This window comes from Prorops nasuta, unplaced genomic scaffold (assembly GCF_024137725.1).
Source record: "Prorops nasuta isolate Cenicafe-Biocafe unplaced genomic scaffold, Cenicafe_Pnas_1.2 PNAS00015, whole genome shotgun sequence".
Taxonomy (NCBI): domain Eukaryota; kingdom Metazoa; phylum Arthropoda; class Insecta; order Hymenoptera; family Bethylidae; genus Prorops; species Prorops nasuta.
Genome location: NW_027116812.1, coordinates 4,211,524 through 4,231,076, shown reverse-complemented (window position 1 = coordinate 4,231,076; position 19,553 = coordinate 4,211,524). Strand labels below are relative to the sequence as shown.

General features: G+C 31.8%; 5 protein-coding genes across 12 annotated transcripts; 1 reads left to right on the top strand and 4 right to left on the bottom strand.

Annotated features, from left to right (window-relative positions):
- Positions 1 to 107: 107 nt before the first annotated feature.
- On the bottom strand, positions 108 to 2,994 carry AsnRS (asparagine--tRNA ligase). The gene is made up of 9 exons (XM_066736482.1): positions 2,647 to 2,994; positions 2,506 to 2,547; positions 1,999 to 2,409; positions 1,766 to 1,923; positions 1,555 to 1,698; positions 1,334 to 1,482; positions 876 to 1,254; positions 547 to 810; positions 108 to 420 (listed from the first exon to the last, which is right to left on the bottom strand). Exons 2-9 carry the CDS (start codon positions 2,537 to 2,539, stop codon positions 289 to 291), a joined length of 1,671 nt encoding a protein of 556 aa, XP_066592579.1. The 5' UTR covers positions 2,540 to 2,547; positions 2,647 to 2,994; the 3' UTR covers positions 108 to 288.
- A 90-nt stretch (positions 2,995 to 3,084) lies between these two features.
- On the top strand, positions 3,085 to 16,195 carry Prpk (TP53 regulating kinase). Of its 4 annotated transcripts, none has more exons than XM_066736487.1 (4): positions 3,085 to 3,191; positions 15,173 to 15,364; positions 15,466 to 15,747; positions 15,815 to 16,195. In XM_066736487.1, the coding sequence occupies exons 2-4, from the start codon at positions 15,178 to 15,180 to the stop codon at positions 16,060 to 16,062; spliced, it is 717 nt and encodes a 238-aa protein (XP_066592584.1). In that variant the 5' UTR covers positions 3,085 to 3,191; positions 15,173 to 15,177; the 3' UTR covers positions 16,063 to 16,195. The 4 variants fall into 4 exon arrangements, with proteins under 4 accessions (XP_066592584.1, XP_066592585.1, XP_066592582.1 ...); XM_066736488.1 differs by lacking the exon at positions 3,085 to 3,191 and adding an exon at positions 3,198 to 3,728; XM_066736485.1 differs by lacking the exon at positions 3,085 to 3,191 and adding an exon at positions 13,532 to 13,838.
- LOC136779118 (rab11 family-interacting protein 4B-like) lies at positions 3,727 to 11,737 on the bottom strand. 3 transcript variants are annotated; one of them, XM_066736481.1, is made up of 11 exons: positions 11,228 to 11,514; positions 11,058 to 11,157; positions 9,728 to 10,432; positions 9,287 to 9,361; positions 9,156 to 9,194; positions 8,783 to 8,900; positions 7,585 to 7,749; positions 6,166 to 6,535; positions 5,769 to 5,914; positions 5,635 to 5,682; positions 3,727 to 5,574 (listed from the first exon to the last, which is right to left on the bottom strand). In XM_066736481.1, exons 3-11 carry the CDS (start codon positions 10,366 to 10,368, stop codon positions 5,452 to 5,454), a joined length of 1,725 nt encoding a protein of 574 aa, XP_066592578.1. In that variant the 5' UTR covers positions 10,369 to 10,432; positions 11,058 to 11,157; positions 11,228 to 11,514; the 3' UTR covers positions 3,727 to 5,451. The 3 variants fall into 3 exon arrangements, with proteins under 3 accessions (XP_066592578.1, XP_066592576.1, XP_066592577.1); XM_066736479.1 differs by lacking the exons at positions 11,058 to 11,157; positions 11,228 to 11,514 and adding an exon at positions 11,600 to 11,737; XM_066736480.1 differs by lacking the exons at positions 11,058 to 11,157; positions 11,228 to 11,514 and adding an exon at positions 10,666 to 10,989.
- On the bottom strand, positions 12,153 to 14,414 carry LOC136779120 (uncharacterized). Of its 3 annotated transcripts, none has more exons than XR_010823523.1 (3): positions 14,262 to 14,414; positions 12,645 to 13,422; positions 12,153 to 12,560 (listed from the first exon to the last, which is right to left on the bottom strand). XR_010823523.1 is itself a non-coding variant. In XM_066736483.1 (2 exons), the coding sequence occupies exons 1-2, from the start codon at positions 14,410 to 14,412 to the stop codon at positions 12,737 to 12,739; spliced, it is 837 nt and encodes a 278-aa protein (XP_066592580.1). In that variant the 5' UTR covers positions 14,413 to 14,414; the 3' UTR covers positions 12,153 to 12,736. The 3 variants fall into 3 exon arrangements, 1 of the variants encoding a protein (XP_066592580.1); XR_010823524.1 differs by having other exon boundaries at positions 12,649 to 13,422; XM_066736483.1 differs by having other exon boundaries at positions 12,153 to 13,422.
- A 211-nt stretch (positions 16,196 to 16,406) lies between the features above and the next one.
- On the bottom strand, positions 16,407 to 19,465 carry LOC136779122 (GEL complex subunit OPTI). The gene is made up of 4 exons (XM_066736489.1): positions 17,136 to 19,465; positions 16,948 to 17,051; positions 16,746 to 16,875; positions 16,407 to 16,668 (listed from the first exon to the last, which is right to left on the bottom strand). The coding sequence occupies exons 1-4, from the start codon at positions 17,232 to 17,234 to the stop codon at positions 16,627 to 16,629; spliced, it is 375 nt and encodes a 124-aa protein (XP_066592586.1). The 5' UTR covers positions 17,235 to 19,465; the 3' UTR covers positions 16,407 to 16,626.
- Positions 19,466 to 19,553: the final 88 nt, after the last annotated feature.

Here is a 19,553-nt window from a genome sequence, read left to right as displayed (position 1 = left end):
TTATTTTTATTCTTCTACATCTTAATTAATTTATATTAAATTATAGGTACTTATTCCAAGTAAAATTGTAGGTAAATATAAAAGCATAATAGAAAAACCAAGAAGAATAATGGAATTAATCAAAGTTTATTTTTTCTTCGCTTTGTTTAAAGTACAAGATTTTGCGAGTGTATCATTTACAATGACGTCTCATAAACCACAATGAGTACGAAGCTACATTATCTATATTATAAATGCAAAATAATTATTTTTAAATATCTAAAAAAATTAATTTCATATATTAGAGGTTTATGGCCGACAACGCTCTAAAAAGCGTGGATAAAGACAAACTTCCCTAATGTGGTAACGGTTTAGCAACCAACAAAGGAAGCGTTCTAAACCGAGTCCATATCCTCCGTGCGGACAAGTTCCATATTTTCGCTGAAAATATTGATTTCATTAATTCACATGTACCACAATAACATTTCATCTTAGCTTCTTAATCATAGTTCTCTCAATATATTTATTTCTAATACATGGTAAAATTTATTGATAAATGCCAGTTACCTGATCGGTATACCAATAATAAGGCTTTGAATCAATATCTGTTTTTTTGTAAGCTTCCATTATTTCTTCATGATCCCATATACGCATGGAGCCTCCAACGATTTCACCTACATTTGGTAACAAAACATCTACCGATTCTGTTAAGCGCCTATCTTCTGGGCATCGTTGCATATAGAAAGATTTAATTTCAGCAGGAAACCGGCAAAGCATAATGGGCTCATTAATAGCATCGGTCATTTTTCTCTCGGGCATTTCAGGAATATCCTAAAAGACATTACAACTTTACAAAACTGAGACAATTGAATGCAAACATCAAACTGTGAAATTACTTCTCCAAAATCATAAAAAGTTCCGTCCTCCTTAGTAATGTTATGCTCTTTTAAATATTCTATCGCCTCACTATAATTCATTCTTCTGAATGGTCGTTTTGGAGCCACAAAGTTTGGATTCAACTCTTTTACGAGATAGCCAAGCGGTGATTGTAATACTCTCTCAACCACATCGCAAATTAAATCTTCTAATCTGTTCAAAAGATCATCAAACGTTATAAAAGGGCATTCTGCTTCAACATGCGTGTATTCGGCAAGGTGCCTCCTAGTTCTTGACTGCTCGGCTCTGTAGGATTGAGCAATGCAGTAAACGTCGCCCATTGCTGGTAAACACGTCTCAAGATACAGTTGAGAGCTTTGCGTTAAATAAGCTTCTTCACTGAAAAAAATTTAAAAACTTACAGTTTAAATTTGTCAAACTTGTTATTTCATATTTTATAAGGAAATTAAATATTTACCCAAAGAAATCAAGTTTGAAAAGAGTTGAGCCACCTTCAACCTGTGTCTGTACTAGTGTTGGTGGTGTTACCTCGCAATATCCTCTTGATTTGTAATGATCCCTCATAGCTTGGGTTAAAACTGAGCGCATCGCTAAAATTCGTGATGTCTGAAAAAAGATAATTGCTATAATTCTTATTCTTTAAAGCATGTTTGAAAACCACTGGAATGTTGTGTATACATTTTCTCCTCGTATCATGATATGTCTGTTATCCAATTGAACATCTGGTAAAGCTTCTTCATTTAAAATTGAGTCTGCACCACCAGGAGGAGATGGACCAATTAGTTCCCAATAGTCAACACATAATTCGTGACCTCCAGGAGCCTTTAAAAAAGTCAATTCTGGCTAACAAGTCTACAAGAAACAAAGTATTGTTTATAAAAAGGCTTACACTTTTGCCTTCGGGAACTGCAGCTAATTTTCCATACAGTAATACAGATGCTTCTGTTGAAAGTGTTACTGCTTCATATGTTTGACATAACTTATCATTTAGCACACATTGGAGAAATCCTGTTCCATCTCTCAATGTGATAAACATAAGCGATTTGCCTAAAACAAAATATTTAGCATAGTTATGGTAAAAATTATACTTGTTATATGACATTAAACAATTAATATCAATACCTTGTCTCCTGAGCCTATGCACCCATCCATATATCTTAACTCTTTGAGTTCTATAGTTTTGAGATTCGGCAATCTTAATGTGCAATGCCTTGGGAAGTTCTTTATTTTCTTCAATAATAATAGTTTTAGCTTCCTCTAAATTCTTAAGTCTTTTCTCTTCATCTTCCTGTAATTTTTTCTGTTTCTCATTGCTCTTATACTGTTCTCGAACCCAAATTTTCTGTATCTTTTTTAATTGTGATTTTGCTGCAGGCTCATAAATTTTATCCTCATTTTGCGAATCTTGGTATATCACAGGAAACGGTTCTTTACCCGCATGCCTCATAGCTTGCAATATGGTTTTAAAAGGTTTACCCTCAGTACCATCTCCATTTTCATCACTACCACGTTTTTCAGACGTGAAAATTTCATCTAAAAACAAGAAATAATTAAAACTGAACCTGTTTTCGATTTATTAAAAAATAAATTTACGTTATCAAAATTAATTATCAATGTCAGACTACTCACGAATTGATAAATTGGTTAAGTTTTCCTCGGTCATGCTTACAGCTATTACAAATCAATTAAAAGGGAATTAAAGACTTCTTATTAATTTTCAAAATGAATATTTAAATAATGTGAAAAGAAATGTAAAAAATTATCTTTAACCTTTAAATCGGTGCACTGCTAAGTCCTGCTGAGCGCTGCAATGAGTGCAATGTTCTTCCGGAACCTGAACTGAAGTAACTGAACTGAACGGCGGAATCGGATACAACTGATACAAGACACAAGTGATCCAACGGAGCCACCGGACTAGGCCGGGCGAATCTCGAGTAATTGATGATGGAACGATCAAGTCAAGTGATGAAATAATGCAAAACGGGTCGGGAGAGTCGGGGACACCCGTGTTACGATTTCGTGGGGTTTTTGTTCTCTCACCTACTCCCTCACTATATAATTACTTCAGAATCTCTATGGTATGCTGAATTGCTGAATGGGCTCTGAATGCTCCTGCCTACTCACTCTCCTGCAGTCCTGCCCATTTCTGCTTGGGTGGGGTGGGGAATGGAGATCAGAGATAGTCACACTTCACAAACAGTAGGGGAACAAAAATCGCACAATATCGCAACGTTCATTAAGTTAGTAGAGGTACTCAGGTACTGGGCTGGGGGTACTGTGGGGTGCTGGCAGCAGGACAGAAGCCGGAAGGGAAGGTTAGTTTGGATTGGTTTGGATTTTGGATATGATGAAATATTCTGACGAAATTTCATGTCAATTCTATTCCTTTATTTCCTTTATCTTACACTATTTTACTATAAACAGTTGAACGTATTCATAAAAGGTGTTATTTATACTAATACAATGTACATATAAAAAACATTTATAATATGTAGCAGTAGTATATACGACAATACGTAAGCTGAAGGTTAAATTGTACAGACTATTTATTTTTATTTATATTTTGCTTCATTTACGCGATTAAGCTACAAATAAAATAGTACAAGCTAATTTAAAAGTTATTAAGAAAAGTGTTGTGTGAGTATAAAGTCATTTTCATTTAATCAATTTTAATCTAATCTGTCTGCCAAGTTTCTAAATAAATCAACTTAATGCTATATTTACCGATAAAACCTGAAAATAAAAGTGCATCATAAATCCATATTTGAATGTAATCCTGTTAGAAGAATAAGAGTAAAACTGTAGAAAGGGGACAAACAGGTTATAAGAAGAAAAAGAAGAATAAACAAAAGGTATCTTGTATATCATAAAATAGAAAAACAATTTGTAAACCGGCATATGTGAGATATTCGTATAATCTCTACGACGCACTTTATTTACAGACAATTTATTAATTTTTATTATTTTATAAAAATATTAATGTACAAAGGTACCATCATTAAGTACCCTGATAAGTTATTTTTTCCCTTACATTGTTTAATATTGACAGTGCATGCAAAGCATAAGATATGTTAATAATTAAAACCCCATTTAATTAAAACATAATTTGATTGGCTCTAATGTTTTAATAATGAATAGTTTGTACATATTTATGAATTTCTTATTATTTTATAGTAGATTTTAAACAAAACTTAAATATCATTTTATTATAGGCTCGCAGTAAATTGTGCATAATAATACACTATTTAGTCCCTAAGATTGTAGTGCTTTATAAACAGTACAAAGGGGATAATTTTAATTCCTTTTTTTGGAACAATAGCTGTAAGAATTTTGATAAAATAACTGTATGACGTAGTAGTAATGTAAGAATGCTTCAATGCAACTGCAAAGTAACCTCTAACTTAGCATGTCAATTCTAATATCACAAAATTCTTAAGTTATTACCTTATAACAATATAGTGTTAGTACCTTTTTCTATTCTGTTTTAATATAACGAAGCTTACAATACTGGCAGTGAAATAGGCTTTAACTTTAAGTGATTTTTAAGATATTTTACAATAAAGTTTTTATTAGAATAAAATTTTGTAAAAATAGACCTAAGGTTAAACAATATTAATATATCTATATGCTATATGTATACGGGTTGAGACAATAGCTCTAACCACCTTGAATGTCTGTCATTTTTAAAATTTTTAAAAAATGTTATATTATACAAAGTTTTCTTGATACAGAAGGAGCATAGTGTGATATAAATAGTTTGCATAGATGGATGTATAGAGGTTTGGAAGTAATTTTTAATTTAACATTCTTTCATATTTATACAAATGACAGATGTATTCAAGGTAAACAATATTATTGTCTCTCCTACCAAGTATATATGAAGCTTAAGTACATGTATAGATTGTCTTTGCACATTACTGTCTTTATTTCTAATTTAGGTAGATTTGTGCGCTCTCTAAATTTAAATTTAATCCATTTGGCCACTGTTTCTATTAATTTATAGGATTTTGCTACTCGCCTTAATAAACAAAATCTTTTTGTTCTTCTATCAACAATCAATTCTTAAGTATTAAATAATTATTAGGAAACTCATCAGTTTTAATAGTAGTGCTCTTATGATGGTCTGAAAAAATTATATACTTATAATTTTTGTTCACACTTGTGGAACTTCATATCAAATGAAATTGTGTCTTTAAGGGAAGATACTAAACCATCTTTTAAAAATCTTTATAAAATCTTATCTGTATAAGCATCACTATATAATTGATAAACAATGATTAATACTGCATTAAGTTACTAAAAAGCCTATTATTGCAATTTTCTTCCATTTTTTGTTTATCATATTTACTGTAAAAAGATATTATGTAGGCATCTTAACTAACCAGTTAACAGAAATAATTTTACATCAAACATTTTTGTGAATAAAAATTGATCTATTTTATGTATAACAACCACTCTTAACGTCATCCTCGTTATTATATTGCATAAATCTTGCTAATAGGAACAAGATTTAAATTGAAATTATCTGAAATCTGTATAAAAATAAATTGTACTAACAATATATTACAATATAAATCAATGCGCTTGTTTTACTTCCAGCAATTGAGGATGATTTTCAACAATATTTAAAAGAATTCCATCAATATATGCCCTTAACTGTGCGTTAACTTCTTGTTGTTCCTTAAGAGCTATCTTTATCTGAAAGAATTTAATTAAATTAAAAATTCTAGTATAACGTTGGTATAATTGTTCACTTACTTCGGAAATACTACTAAAATCTTCGAAATTGTCGATGTGTCCGTCCGCCTGTCGAATGAAAAGAAAGGGTTATATATTACATGCTAGCCCATACTACCGTTGTAATAAAATAAACCGATGAAAAAGCGAGTTACCTGATCTTGATTGATCCCAGCTAAAAGCTCTGCTGCTAGACTAGGGCCTTTTTCTGTAACGTTATTGCTTGAGTTTCGTAATAATAATTCTCGACCTGCTTGGACTGCCATGGCTGCTTGTAATTCATCCCGAGATTCTTCCAAACCTAAAATTAATAAAATTAAACAAATTACCATAGTTTTTTCATTCGAATATATTTTTTGCATGAACGACATTCATTAATTTATATCAGTATTAAAAAAAAATTTATTTTTCGAGATTAAGAATTTATAGTAAAATTATACTGTATTAGAGAGTAGTGCCTCGACGGTATATATATATGTACTTGCCGTCGAGACACCATCGTGTCTCTTGATTGTAAATTATCGCTTTCATTTAATGCATTATAACACGTACTTTTATTATGAACTTCTAGCTCCATTAAACGATTTTGAAGTTGTTCAATTTTTTGTTGCTCTTCGATTCTCAAAGACATTTCATCTTTCGCCGCTTCAAGCAAATTATGTGCTGCATTTGCACGACTGACTGCAAGTCGTTCATTTTCATGTGCAATTTGAGCTTCTCGTTTAGAATCAGCAAGTAAATTTTCGAAATGAGCCTTTTCCGTCTTTGTCTTTTCCAGTTGCTCACGTAACCTCACGATCTCTTCTCTTAAATTATTGCTTTCTAATTCAACTGCTTGCAATTTAATGGCATAATTCTCCAACTGTAATTGTTTTTCACGTTCCAAACGGCTAGCCCATTCTCTATGTCTTCGTTGTTCAGCCTACGAAAAAAACATCAACATAAGCTTATTATTCCTTACTTCAGAATTCATCATTCTGACTAAGCAAACGCAGGAGTCTAATTAAGCTTGGTATTAGGTAACACTACTAACAAGACTCACTGTGAATGACATTTATATGGTAAACATTTTGCTATAATTAAGTCAATTTCATAACACACTATTTTTTCTGCTTCCTCTTTCACTCGAAGTGACTATTTGCAAAACTTGTTAAATCCACTTAAACAGTTTTAATATAAAATACTATAAAAATATTATACTGGTGACTAAATAATTAAGGTCACGACTTTTTCCATATACTGTCCACAGATAACAAGTAAAAATAGTTAGAAAAAAAAATTATTTAAGAATGGATAATTCATCAGTTTACATGTTTCAGCGACTTTTTAAATTATAATTTTTTATAAAAATATAACGACTGAAAATGATGGTCATTTTTCAAAGTGAAGGACAATTTTTGTATTAAAAAATCAAGATATATATTTTATAGAAGGCGATTAACTGAGTATTTTTTGCAAAAACTCCCACTAAAATCGGTTATATATTTTAGAAGATAGGACAGTTAAAATATACTAAAATACTGTGATTTCTACTTTTTTAAAATTATTTTTACGCGTTATCATGGACGTTTTATGGGGAAAAAAGTGGTATCCTTAATTATTTGGCCACCACTGAACATGTAATAAATTAGATCAAACTCAAAATCTAGTGGAACATAAGATTTTTTATGCTAAATCTACTATTAGTTTTACTGAATGTTTTTAGTTACACAAATTGTAATAGTTTTTCAGTTGGATATGTTAATTGAACTTCCTATTAGTCTTTAAAGCAAATTAAAAACATAAAGATTTGAAACAGCACTTTAAAATCTTACAAAAGAAACTGCTTGCATTAATAAAATTTTTTGAAAATATTTAGTTAGGCTATTATTAATATTTTACTATATATAACAGTATAAAAATCTTTATAAGTAAAAAGTATTTTGTATAAATTGTAACTAAGAAAAAACGAAGTAAAAAGTGGTTATTTACCTGAAGTCTTTCTTCTGCTCTAATTTCAGCATCTTTAGCAGTTTCTTCAAGCATCAATATACGTGCCTGTAACGTGGCATTTTCTTGTTTCGCTCGTGCATATCGCTCTCCTTCCACTGATTGAGTATCAGCTAGAGCATGCACCTGTTCCTGTATCATTTGTACCTGTAAAAGCCATTAGTTTTATCATTACGTTTTGCATTCATAAATAACTCTTTTATATACAATATTATTATAAGAAAGTTATAGTACACTTCGCTAAAACAAACTAGATTAGTACAAATAAATTGCAAACAAAACCTCAACCTTGTGCTATTAATTCTGACCTCTTCACTCTGAAAGAATTCTATTCTGTTGAATGGTCGATTTTATATTTAGCTTCGTGTCTGCAGGCTTTTCTTTAGCTCTATATAGAGCATCAAAAATGCTCATAGAATAGCCAAGCCATTTTTAAGTGGGAGTATTTTTGTATATTTTTGATAGTAGAGAATTATAAGATTTTTTCAAGGGCGTCAATGGAGGAAAACAACCGTACAAAATATTTAATCCGGCGAATCAATTTTTTTGGAAGATGCACTTCTTGGCATCTCAGATTTTGTAGCCGATCTTCGGGCCGAATATGAATTACGGCCTGGTGTAGCAGGACTCGTAATAACAATTGGTTTATAATTTTTAGAAATAATGTAGCATAAATAAATAATCATAGCTAAAAGTAACAAGAAATTAAAGAAGGGCCATCCTTCCCACATTAAAAATCGCTTTAAAATACCGCTAAGCAAATAAGACATTTTATTAATTTATCGACTTTTGTCTCTCATAACCAATCACGTCTTCAAATAATTATACGGATACATTTCACTTAAAATTTCTCTCTTCTTTTAATCGAAACTACTGCTTATCAATTGTTTATTTATGCGTATAAATCGGCTGAATTCTCTCCAAATAATATTTGATCTATTTGCAAAATTTATTCTGTTGTGTAAACACAGCCAATGAAATTTTTGATACCGGCAAATATTTTATGCTTTTGACAAATAAATATTTTATGTGAGAAGCATCATCGTATTTTGGTGAAAAGCTTAAGTCTTGAAATTGCGTGGGAGGTCGCTACCCACGCTAGAAAGGATTAGGTTGCCAATACAATTGATTTGTAATATACTGCCATAATTTTATTTTTATTTCGTACCAATCTTCTTACCTTCTGACTGAGATCAATGACGTCATCCTCTAAGGAAATATCACTATACATGTCTTCCGTATTATCGGTCGCTGGACCCTTGCCTAAGCTATTGAAGCTTCCACTGCGGTATAATTGACTGAAACCCCATATTTAAACATTATATTCGAATGTACTTAAATTTCCCTTAAATTATATTTGAAAGCACACAATACAGCTAGCACATAGCCAGGTCTCTCTTTTACTATTTTTAATAAGATAAATAAAGAGAAGTTTTGCAACAATGAGCAATAATCCAAAAATAGTAAAAAGAGAAAACATTGATTTGTTAGAGAACATGAGAATAATATTAAACTACTTTTATTTATAATATATATATATATGTAATACTAACCTTGCTAGGGCATTAGAGCTGAGCCTTTTCCTTCCAGAACTATTAAACAAAAATAATTTTTGTGTTAGTAGACATAATAGATTATGCAATTGAAAAAAAATACAGAAATCATTAGTTTTAAAATACTTCACCTTGGCGGTGTTCGTCTAAGCGATGTACGAAGCCACGAATGCCTTCCTATAGTTGAATTCGGGCTTCTTGGATTTCTAAAATAACAAAAAACAATAACAGTAAATAAATAACATCAAACGAGAATGATATTTGAATAAAAATATGTCCAACAATAATTTGTATAAAAGGATATTTCAACACCCATGAGTACATCCACGTGTTTATTTTCTACGTTAAATACCGTTTCGTTTATAAAGAAAATACTCTAATGCGTTAACGATAAGGTAAAATAGACGCGATTAAAAATGTCCAGTAAAACAGCGCTTGACAGTTAAGAGTATACATGTAATTTGGAGGTGTAATCATTTGAAAGTAATTCACGCTTTTCAAACAACAAAGACAGAATGGGGTAGGAATTATCCAAGTTAAAAGATAAGGAAGCGATTAGAATTGCAGGTGACCTTGCAAAATCGAGACCAGTAGGCGAGGAAGTAGTGCTGCTAGCTGCATGGGAGTCGTTTCTGTCGTCTCCGTCGATAGAACCGAAAGCTTCGTAGTTCTCCTCGCTGGACGGTTTGGTGATAAATTTAATGGCGCTACCAGTTACGTAAGAGTCGTTGCGATCAGGACTGGTTGAGTAGTGACCGGAGTCCTGCAGATTCGAGCCGGTTGAACTGTGCAGATCCAGAGACGAGGACGACAACGTTATCGGCAACGAAGCTGCTTCTCCGTTTTGCCCAGATTTCTCGCTTCTTCCTCGCTCTTGCTCGCTTTCATCTCTGTTCTCAATTTCATTCCCATTCCCATTTTCACTATCATTCCGCTTATAATTACGATTCTTACGACTCTGATTCCACTCTAAACCGTTGGCAATTCTATTGCTGAGATTTAGAGAGTCCTCTTGGTTTACTGCTTTACTGGCGAGTTTTGATAATACACTATTTTGGCCAGACTCGATATTGCCGTTGGAGTTGGTCCTTTCGTTTCCGTTATGCCCGCTAATGTCACTATTGCTGCTGTTGCTCGAGCCATTCACCATTCCTCTATTCTGAGATACGCAAGGCACATTTATCTCAACATCGTTCAAATGAGAAATTACCATTCTACGTTCTCACACTCTCCGTTAACAGTTGCAAAGGCCTTGATTAAAAATCTCCACGGTCGACCTGAAAAAGTGAAATCATTAATTCTATCGGTATTGTAGTCAAACTCTTCTTTAAGCATATAAATTGTAGAAGTCTTTAGTTTGAAATTTCTTGTAAGATCTACTGATTATCCTTGCTAATATTTTCTAAAGCTATTAAAAAATAATATACAACCAGAGGTGTAATATGTCCTATATTAAGTTATTAAATGAAATTTCAAGATAATAATCATATGCCTTAAAAGCCACACTGACCAATAATGAGTTAAAACAAGTGTAGTATCTTTCCCTGCTGCATCAACTTTTTGGAAATTTATAACTTTTAATATTGATGTCGACGAGAAACACGACTAAATGTTAGAGTAAACACAGTGAAATGTGGTTATTGTTGAATGACTATTTACTACGCGTTCATCGGAACTCGATAGAATTACATTTATACATAACGGCGCGTATCAAATCGTTCCGCATTTCAAATAGATCAAATTGTCATGCTTAATATAGACAAGCGGCATTGACGAGAAACAATCGTTTCCAAAAGGGGGCGTACGTCGAAAAAGAATTATCGGCAGGTGATACACCACACGAGTTTCAAACACGCGACAATTCTTCATGAGAAGATTTCTTTCAACATAAAAATACAACACCTTTATAAATTGACATTGGTCGTCACTCAACGAAACAAGAAAAAACCAACAGTTTGTAGCAGGAAAGCAGAAAAACATTTGACAAATCACACGTTTCTCTCTGTAATTGTCGACATTTTTATCGAATTTGCCATTGACAACAGTGGAAACTAATTTTTAAGACCATTTACCTTGAAATTAATATTTCAATAAACTAATATACTAAAGTTCAAATATTGCTTGTATTTCTTGGTGGATTTATATCAAGTATTGGGAAAGAAAATTTGATGAAAATTTTAGCAACAGTGGATCATAAGCTAGAGGGAACATATTTAGCAAAGGAATTTAAGGATGATCGGGGGAATTTATTGACAATCGATAGGAAAAGAAGTGACGTGTAATGAAAAATGGGAATTATTTGCAAGGCATGACACACATAACGGTACACTAAACACGGTGCTCAAGTTAAGGTAGGTAAGATTTGAACGGAGCCGAGAATTCGCAGATGGAAAGAGAGAGCAGAATATTAAAATGTCACTGCAAAGAAGTCACTAGAAACTCACACTATTGGCTTTGCTTCTCGTTTGGCGAGAATTATAACAGGAGAATCGTTAAAATAGGATAGTATCACATGTCCGTTTGTGTTTTGGGTGGTAGAGTCGCTAAAGCTAAAAGAGAGTAGTAGATACTAGACAGACTAATCAGCAATGGTGGATGTTGTTGGATAGAAGCAGATAGAAGTTGGTTGGAGACTTCGGAGCGGAGGAGGGGCAGGTGCGCATGCGCATGCGCAGAAACCGCTTAGCCGTCCGTGATGCTCGCGATGATGCACCTACCCTACCTACCTATATACATAACTTATACGTTGAACCAACACCAATGCGCTATACATATCTCTTTATAAATGCATACCTTTCTAGGTATGTGTGGGACTGCACGTACCTGCCTTTGCAGGTTGTACGAGAAAGTACCAGTGATTCTCAACTTCCGCAAGCATCTCCCAATTCGATGATTCATATCTTACCTTTTCTTCCCACATTTAATATTTATAAAAGATATCTTGGGAAAAACAAATAAGAACAGCTGGCTTTTGTGAAAGGAAAGGATATCTCTCAATGCGTTTTATTAACAGCATTGCATGTACATTATTTATTCACAGCCTCGTGCCTTGGTCGAGATATATTTACAAATATATATATATATATATATATATATATTATACTTATACAATCTAAAGTTTTTATTTGTTTTCACAGAAACAACTATTTTTTGAGAAACATTTGTACCACCATAATTTAAACGATTCTCTTTTTACAAAAATTAACGTATTTATTATACCTACAGTCAGACGATACTTGTCTAAAAAAGAGAGGAAGAAGGGAGAAATCCTATAGGTTTCTCTCACCGTGGGAAAAAGAATAAACCAAGTTACAGCTTGAATTTTAAGCATCGTGCTAAAATGCTTTGGTATTCTCTAATGTTTTCTCCGTATTTCTGGTTTTTGTTATCTCATATGTTAACCAGCTACATAAGAAAAATAAGTAAATAAGTTCATACTAAAAAAATATCCAATATCAGGGGGTCTTTAAAACTATAGATAATACTAACTTACATGAAAAACATAATAAAGGTATAACAGATTTTATAGAGCGACTGAAGAAGCGTAAATTGAATTTAATTTAATGTCTAAAAACCGACGTTTAAGAATCGGTATTATCGGAGGACTTTTTATATACTTCTTTGTAAACTAACTCTTGCATTTGCATTCTGAGGAGCATTCGCCGTTCTGCTGGTAGCGTTCTGATGTGGGGTAAAAGACTCATGAGGAAATAATAATTGTCATCAAACCGATTGCCCTCCATGAGAGGGTCAGCAGCAAGATTGCTACTTGTCTCACTCTCGCCCATCAAAACTTGCTCTGGCGAAATATTTTGGAGCATCATTTCGTTGCCCCCTAAATTATCGGCGACGTTTTGGAATTCTAAATTTTCAAAACTCTCTTCAGGCTCTTGCTTTACGTCTATTTGATGGTTTATGTTGTCAATTTTTATAGAGCTCTTCTCACTACCCATGGAACCTATAGATAACAAATGATCGGCCAGTGCATCCCTTTCATCGTGGTTTCTGGCATTCAATGGTGACGTATCTCGTGACCGTTCGGCGTCGTTTTCATTGGCCATTCTTTCACCATCGCTACTCGCGCCTCGTTCCCAAATCGGCGGTCGGGGCAACATCTGTTCTTTCAAAAACTGCAGGCTCTTGTAATGTATCCACACCGGTCGATTTCGATGGAATTTGCTCTTTCTAAGTAAATAAACTTGCTCCTTCTTCAACTCAGCGCGAAAAGTGTCTCGCAAACCTTTCCATTTAGCTTTTAATACCGGTTCTGCAAATAATGTTTATAATATTTCCATAAAGGGCTTAATCGAAATAGCAATATGACAAAATTTGAAGACTCCTATCATGCAACTAAATTAATACAGGGGTATATCTTTAACGTTGCTCATTTTAGCAGAAATATTTTATATTAAAAAATATAACAGGTTGTTGAAAAGTGTATTTAGAATTAGTTGTACTATATATATATATATGTATAGCACATTACACATTGTTGTATAGAGCGCATGCGCGATGCGTGATTATTGACTTGTCTTGCGCTTGCGCAGAGGCGCAAATTCACTACGGGCTACTTGGCTACTTGCTTCTGCAATTTAAATATCTCAATCGCTTTGACAGCCATAGAACGTTTAGTCTACCGTAAAAGCACAAAAAAAACAACAAATAAACGTTCCACTACATCAGGTAAAATTACAATGCTGACATAAAAATTCGTTGCAATTCATGCTGCGTCGCGAGTCTTTCGCCGATTAATTCCCGCTAAAAACTACCGCCACAAAAAGTGAGGTTATACGATACACGCTGCATTATAAAACGAACCTAAAGTCTATTTCCTGCTAATGTAATCTTTAATTATCTCTAATTATCCACAACTTCGATTAAGTTAACAAGCACCGGATTATAGATACGGAAAAATAGATTGGGAAGGAAGCGTGCGATTTTGATAAAAGGATAATGTGCTATTTGGTAAACACAAGAGGGATAGTGGTAATTAGCCACTCTCCATGCACCAATTTCGCACACTTTTATGAAAATGAAGCAGAAATGCAAAACTAATGTGTGATAAGAGATATAGGGAAAAACTGATGTTAATTGGGAGACACGTACTGGGAAGTTTGAAAATTGTTGCTATCTCCATCCAAACGCGATTTGTCACTTCTCGATTGTGATAGTAAACGTGTCTCTGATTCCAGAGCGCTGGCCGCTTGTAGACTTCGGATATAAGTCTTTTAGCATCCATCTTTACCTCGTCCCTCATTTTGTTTTTCTTTATTTTCTTGAACGTTTCGCCCTTCCAGATTTTTTCAGCCAGGAAAATATCGCTAGATGACAAGAATCGTGTTGAGGTAGAGGTGAACTGCGCGCTCGCGTTTCTTTTGCAAATTGTACTTGCAGCGTTAGCGCGTTTCTGGCTAGAAGAATCGAGCGGAGACAACCCGATGAGGAGAAAGTATGGGCGAATACTAGCGTCGGGATAGCGATTAGCGCGCAGGACGCTTGCAGACGGTGGACGATCGATTCGCCTGCCTTTGGCCCTCGTCTCGCCTCGCCTCGCTAGCGCTAACAACTACCTTACTATGTAGTTTACTAGCTATCTCATCCGCCCTGCCTGTACCTCTCTTGTTAACAAAAAGCTTTTTATTCTTCCACTTCTATGCTAACCACAATAAAAATAAAAATTGTGCCACCAGAGATAATATAGAATTAAATACAAGTTTTTCTAATTGATTTGATCAACGAAAACTTTGTATCATCAGAAAATAAAGAGATGTAGATTCTAAGGCTGTACTTGTAAATCAGGAAACCAAAGATAGGAAGTAAATGAAGAAAAATATACATTACTTTATAATCTATATGTACGGTTTTTATAATAATTTTAATTAAATCTCGATTTTCCCAAACTGTATTCGACTCACACTTATAGAAACAGTAGGCTCTCTTTGCGTTAAGCTACATCATACTTTAATATTTTGATGTCTTATTGCTATGTTAATGTATTCTATGTTTTTAATTTTTAGGTAAAATGAAGCATTTTGAATTGATAGCCCAAGGTGCGGAGGCTCGTTTGTATAAGGGCTGTTATTTAGGACGGCCGACTATAATTAAGGAAAGATTCGTAAAAAAATATCGACACAAGGATTTGGACACAAGAATAACTAAAGATAGAATTAAAGCCGAAGCTCGTGCCCTTGTACGAGCGAAAATGGCAGGTAATTTTACTTGAGCAAATTTCAGTTAAATTAAAACTGTTAAGTTAAATCAACTATACTTTTATGCGATTTTGATAATTAGTTAAAATTTTTTAATCAAGGTATCGTGACTCCAGCAATTTTCTTAGTCGACATAGATCGCCGGAGAATCTATATGGAGTACATTGAAAATGCTACAGTATTAAAGGTTTTCATAGAGCAAAATATGTCTGGAAATACGGATGTAAACATTAAACGTTTTACAGAGTTTGTTGCTAGAGGATTAGGAACGCTTATTGCCAAGCTGCATATGAAAAATATTATTCATGGTGATTTAACTACTTCCAATATTCTCTTGAAGAACATTTCGCTTGAAGAAATAACAGAAGAAAAGGCAAAAGAAGGTATTCTTAACTAGATTAAACTAAGTTTTCTAAAACACAAATTTCTTACAGTTTGTAATATTTTTAGCTGCAAACACTTTTGCCATGATTGATTTTGGCTTAGCACGAGTAGAGTCGACTCAGGAGGATAAAGCAGTCGATTTGTACGTTCTTGAACGCTCTCTACTAAGTGCACATTCTGAAATACCATCTTTCTTTGATGAGATTTTTAATCACTATAAGCAAAGTTATCTCAACAAAGTACAGTGTAAAGAAATAATATCGAAATATAAGGAAGTTCAAGCGCGCGGACGAAAACGCATAATGATTGGTTAATTTAGTTTTATATAATATACTACCTATTATAAATAAATTACTTTTTGTTTACGAAGCTGCTGTTAATTTACTTTACACCAAAACCAACATTAAAATAACAAAATAAACTCTACAGTTTAAAGTATCTCATCAATTCTTCCAGTTTTATTATTAATTATATTTAACAGGAATATTTTCATGGTATTATTATTCTTATAATAATAAAATAAGTTTGCACACTGATTATTTCATTAAATAGAATAAGAGTTTAAGTTTCAAGGCATCTTGTTGTGTTTTACATGATACAAAATTTTAATAAATATAACAATAAGTATATTTATCTTAGTATACCATCATGTATAGATAGATGATAAATATATTGCTACAGAATAATAATAGTTTAATTATGCTGCACTTAAAATATAATGTAAGAAAGTATGCAATACAAACAGTATTTCAAAATGTTCTTTTTGTTACAATTCAAATATTTGCTATTAATAAAATTTAAAAAAATTAAGTCTGTCCTGCATATAAATTATTTATAATTCATTTGAATATTTCATCTTTGAGATAAAAAGTTATACGTCATTCAAAATGTAATCCAGAATATATTATTATCCACGTTACCTAAAAATTACTAATTTATTATACACAACATCAAAATTAAAATAAGAAAGGCAATTTTCAAGAAAGATCTTAATTACCAAAAAGCCAGCAAAAGAGGTCATGAAACCCTCTTTAGTTAATTCCCATACACCACCAAATTCTTCTTCGTCTATTTGTTGAAAACTATTGAAATATAAGTATGTAATTCCAGCATTGACTAGTGCGAACCTGCAACATAAATTTGAGAATGGAAGATACTTGTTTCTCACAAATATATAATAGAGAGTTTTTTCAACTTACAGCAAAAGTGCTACAAAACCTTTCAATGGTATAAGGCCCCATCCTATACCAACAATAATACCAATCGCTTGTCTAGCCCAATAAATTACATCTAAGAATTCTTCCTAAAAGAAAAATCATACGGATTTAATAATGCTTTAAGTTAAAATATCTGAATAGACTAAAATAAAATTTGAGGTTATATTTACTTTGTCTGGCCACTCGGAATTAGCGGTGATTGCACGTGTCCATACGGTAAGATCACATTTATTACCATTTCCAGATTTTTCCGTTTTAGAGCGTGACATTTTTAATCCCTTCGCGTCTGCTTAACTTATACACTTACATTGAGCTTTATAAAAAATATCATACAATAACGAGGAGCTATGTTCAACTTGGCTGTATAATCAGTCTTTTAATTCGTAAGCTTCGTAAGAACCGTAAGGGTCTCCCACACCATAAAACTTCGTCGGCAATTAACGACCATTTACAACATTACCTATACTAATCAGTAACTTTTCCATTCCTTCACGTTACCACAGTTAAACCTTTCTTTAAGATTTGTGCAGTGCTTTCGTCATCTTTTTTTAAAGTTAATCAGTCAACATAATGGCCAATGATGACTGACAAGGCGCAATATATTTTGTACGCACGCACGCATTTCACACACCGAAGATCAATTTATTTTCATTTTTGTTATTGATTAAATTTAAGAACCATTGATAAATTATAATTAGTCCTTTTCTTTATATGCAATATTTTATTTAAAATTTCACAATTATATATTTAAAGCAAATCAAACAAACACTTGTAAATAATATAAAATTTTTGGTTTTGCCTAGTCATTAAATTTAATTATACTATAGATTTTCGTATAACATTTCTACATAATCCTGCAAAATTATATAAAATAACTTACTGAAGGCATTAGAAGGATTATGAATGAAATAAAACCTTTAAATTTTAATGTTAATCAGACTTTATTATTAGCTTGTATCATCCTATGATTAAAGTTCAAATAGAGTATTAGCATCATTGAATGTAGTGAATAAATGTATAATTATATCACATACATACGGAACATACTTACAATTGTTAATATATACATTAGGAATCTACAGGTGCTTTTTGTATTTTAATATAATATATGCAAAAACTGATCATTTTTATTTATTACATGCACAACAATTTTTAAAACATTTGGCACAATAGTGCAAATATTAAAAAGAAAGTAAAGATCTGAAATGTAATATAACAGGTATATTATATTATAAATATAAGTCGTTATAAAGAAATTAATAGCTTCATTCATTGTAGATTAAGTGATAAATAAGCTAAATTTATAAAATCCTAATAATCCAACTTGTAAGTGAAAATTTAAATTACAATATTTTTCTTATTACATAATAATTATGAAGATCACCTGTATAATATTAATTGTCATGACTATTGTTTTTGAAATATTCATGCATAATTATATTAAGTGCTATTTTTACCTAAGTTTGTATTTTTACCTAAATCCCTTTTAATCAAATTAACAATTGAGTAATCTAAAAGTATTCTCTGTAAGATTTTTATAAACTGTTCAATGTCATAATAAGAGTAACATTATCATGTATATATATATATATATCTGATATAACGTCTCAAAAAAGAAATAAGCAGAAAAATGAGAGACCACAAAATTCACTTGTTTTTAATAGGTTGAATATCCATTTTCAATAACTATGCATATAATAATTTAAATCACACTGTTTTAAATACTTTTGTGTAAATTAATCCTTCAATTCCTGTTACCCATGGATGCGTTATTATTTAATATATTGCATTCTTATACTGACACTTATCAAATCATTAACATATATGTATCAAATTTTTTGAAATTTCTATTTTGCATAAACTTAATTTGTATTTTGAAACTTTATGTGGAAATAATTTTGTAACAATTCTCACAATATTAAAAAAATGATTAATTTTCTTTAACTCTTAAAAATAAGTTGGTGCACAAGAAGAACTGATTTAACTATTTTACTGTTCCATAAGATATTAAGTATTATAAGTGCTTAAAATTATTTACTACATTATTTAAGATAATTAAATACTCTTTGAATTGTTCATAAAATATTAAATTCAATCATAACTATAAATGGATAAAAATTATTATTCCTATGCTATAAAAAGAAAGAGATCAACTAAATTAGTCCATTATATGAGAAAATTTCAAGGAGTTAATTGCATTGATTATCACGTATCTATGTATAATGTATACCACATAATATTAAAGTTTTCAAAGTATCTTAGTTTTTTTTTTTGGGATACTTTTAAATTTGTATTATTTAACTGTTATACTGGAAGTACTATAATGAACATCCCAAGTGGATTATTACATATACTATATTGGCTTAAGTCATAACTTGTTTTTTTGTAAACCAAATATATCAAATTCAGTATTAGAAAACTGCTATCATACTTTCCCCTTTTGATAAAACATTTCATTTAGAATTTCCAATTATTTATGAAACTCACTGAATGTAAAAAATAATTTTTTTCTATGATATATATAATTAGCATTCTTTAAATCATTATTTTAAATACTACAAAGATTACTATATTTAATAGTAAAAGAG

What these genes read in the sequence shown, in the direction of transcription:
- Prpk (XM_066736487.1), top strand. Translation starts at nt 15,178, where the DNA reads ATGAAGCATTTTGAATTGATAGCCCAAGGTGCGGAGGCTCGTTTGTAT. An exon ending in TGTACGAGCGAAAATGGCAG is followed by an intron (nt 15,365 to 15,465) that starts GTAATTTTACTT and finishes TTTTTAATCAAG; the next exon opens with GTATCGTGACTCCAGCAATT. An exon ending in AGAAGAAAAGGCAAAAGAAG is followed by an intron (nt 15,748 to 15,814) that starts GTATTCTTAACT and finishes TAATATTTTTAG; the next exon opens with CTGCAAACACTTTTGCCATG.
- LOC136779120 (XM_066736483.1), bottom strand. Translation starts at nt 14,412, where the DNA reads ATGAGGGACGAGGTAAAGATGGATGCTAAAAGACTTATATCCGAAGTC. An exon ending in AACAATTTTCAAACTTCCCA is followed by an intron (nt 13,423 to 14,261) that starts GTACGTGTCTCC and finishes CATTATTTGCAG; the next exon opens with AACCGGTATTAAAAGCTAAA.
- AsnRS (XM_066736482.1), bottom strand. Translation starts at nt 2,539, where the DNA reads ATGACCGAGGAAAACTTAACCAATTTATCAATTC. An exon ending in CTTAACCAATTTATCAATTC is followed by an intron (nt 2,410 to 2,505) that starts GTGAGTAGTCTG and finishes TCTTGTTTTTAG; the next exon opens with ATGAAATTTTCACGTCTGAA. An exon ending in TCATGATACGAGGAGAAAAT is followed by an intron (nt 1,483 to 1,554) that starts GTATACACAACA and finishes ATCTTTTTTCAG; the next exon opens with ACATCACGAATTTTAGCGAT.
- LOC136779122 (XM_066736489.1), bottom strand. Translation starts at nt 17,234, where the DNA reads ATGTCACGCTCTAAAACGGAAAAATCTGGAAATGGTAATAAATGTGAT. An exon ending in GGTTTTGTAGCACTTTTGCT is followed by an intron (nt 16,876 to 16,947) that starts GTAAGTTGAAAA and finishes TTTATGTTGCAG; the next exon opens with GTTCGCACTAGTCAATGCTG. An exon ending in CCTCTTTTGCTGGCTTTTTG is followed by an intron (nt 16,669 to 16,745) that starts GTAATTAAGATC and finishes AGTAATTTTTAG; the next exon opens with GTAACGTGGATAATAATATA.
- LOC136779118 (XM_066736479.1), bottom strand. Translation starts at nt 10,368, where the DNA reads ATGGTAATTTCTCATTTGAACGATGTTGAGATAAATGTGCCTTGCGTA. An exon ending in ACTGGTCTCGATTTTGCAAG is followed by an intron (nt 9,362 to 9,727) that starts GTCACCTGCAAT and finishes TTGTTATTTTAG; the next exon opens with AAATCCAAGAAGCCCGAATT. An exon ending in AGCTCTAATGCCCTAGCAAG is followed by an intron (nt 8,901 to 9,155) that starts GTTAGTATTACA and finishes ATGGGGTTTCAG; the next exon opens with TCAATTATACCGCAGTGGAA.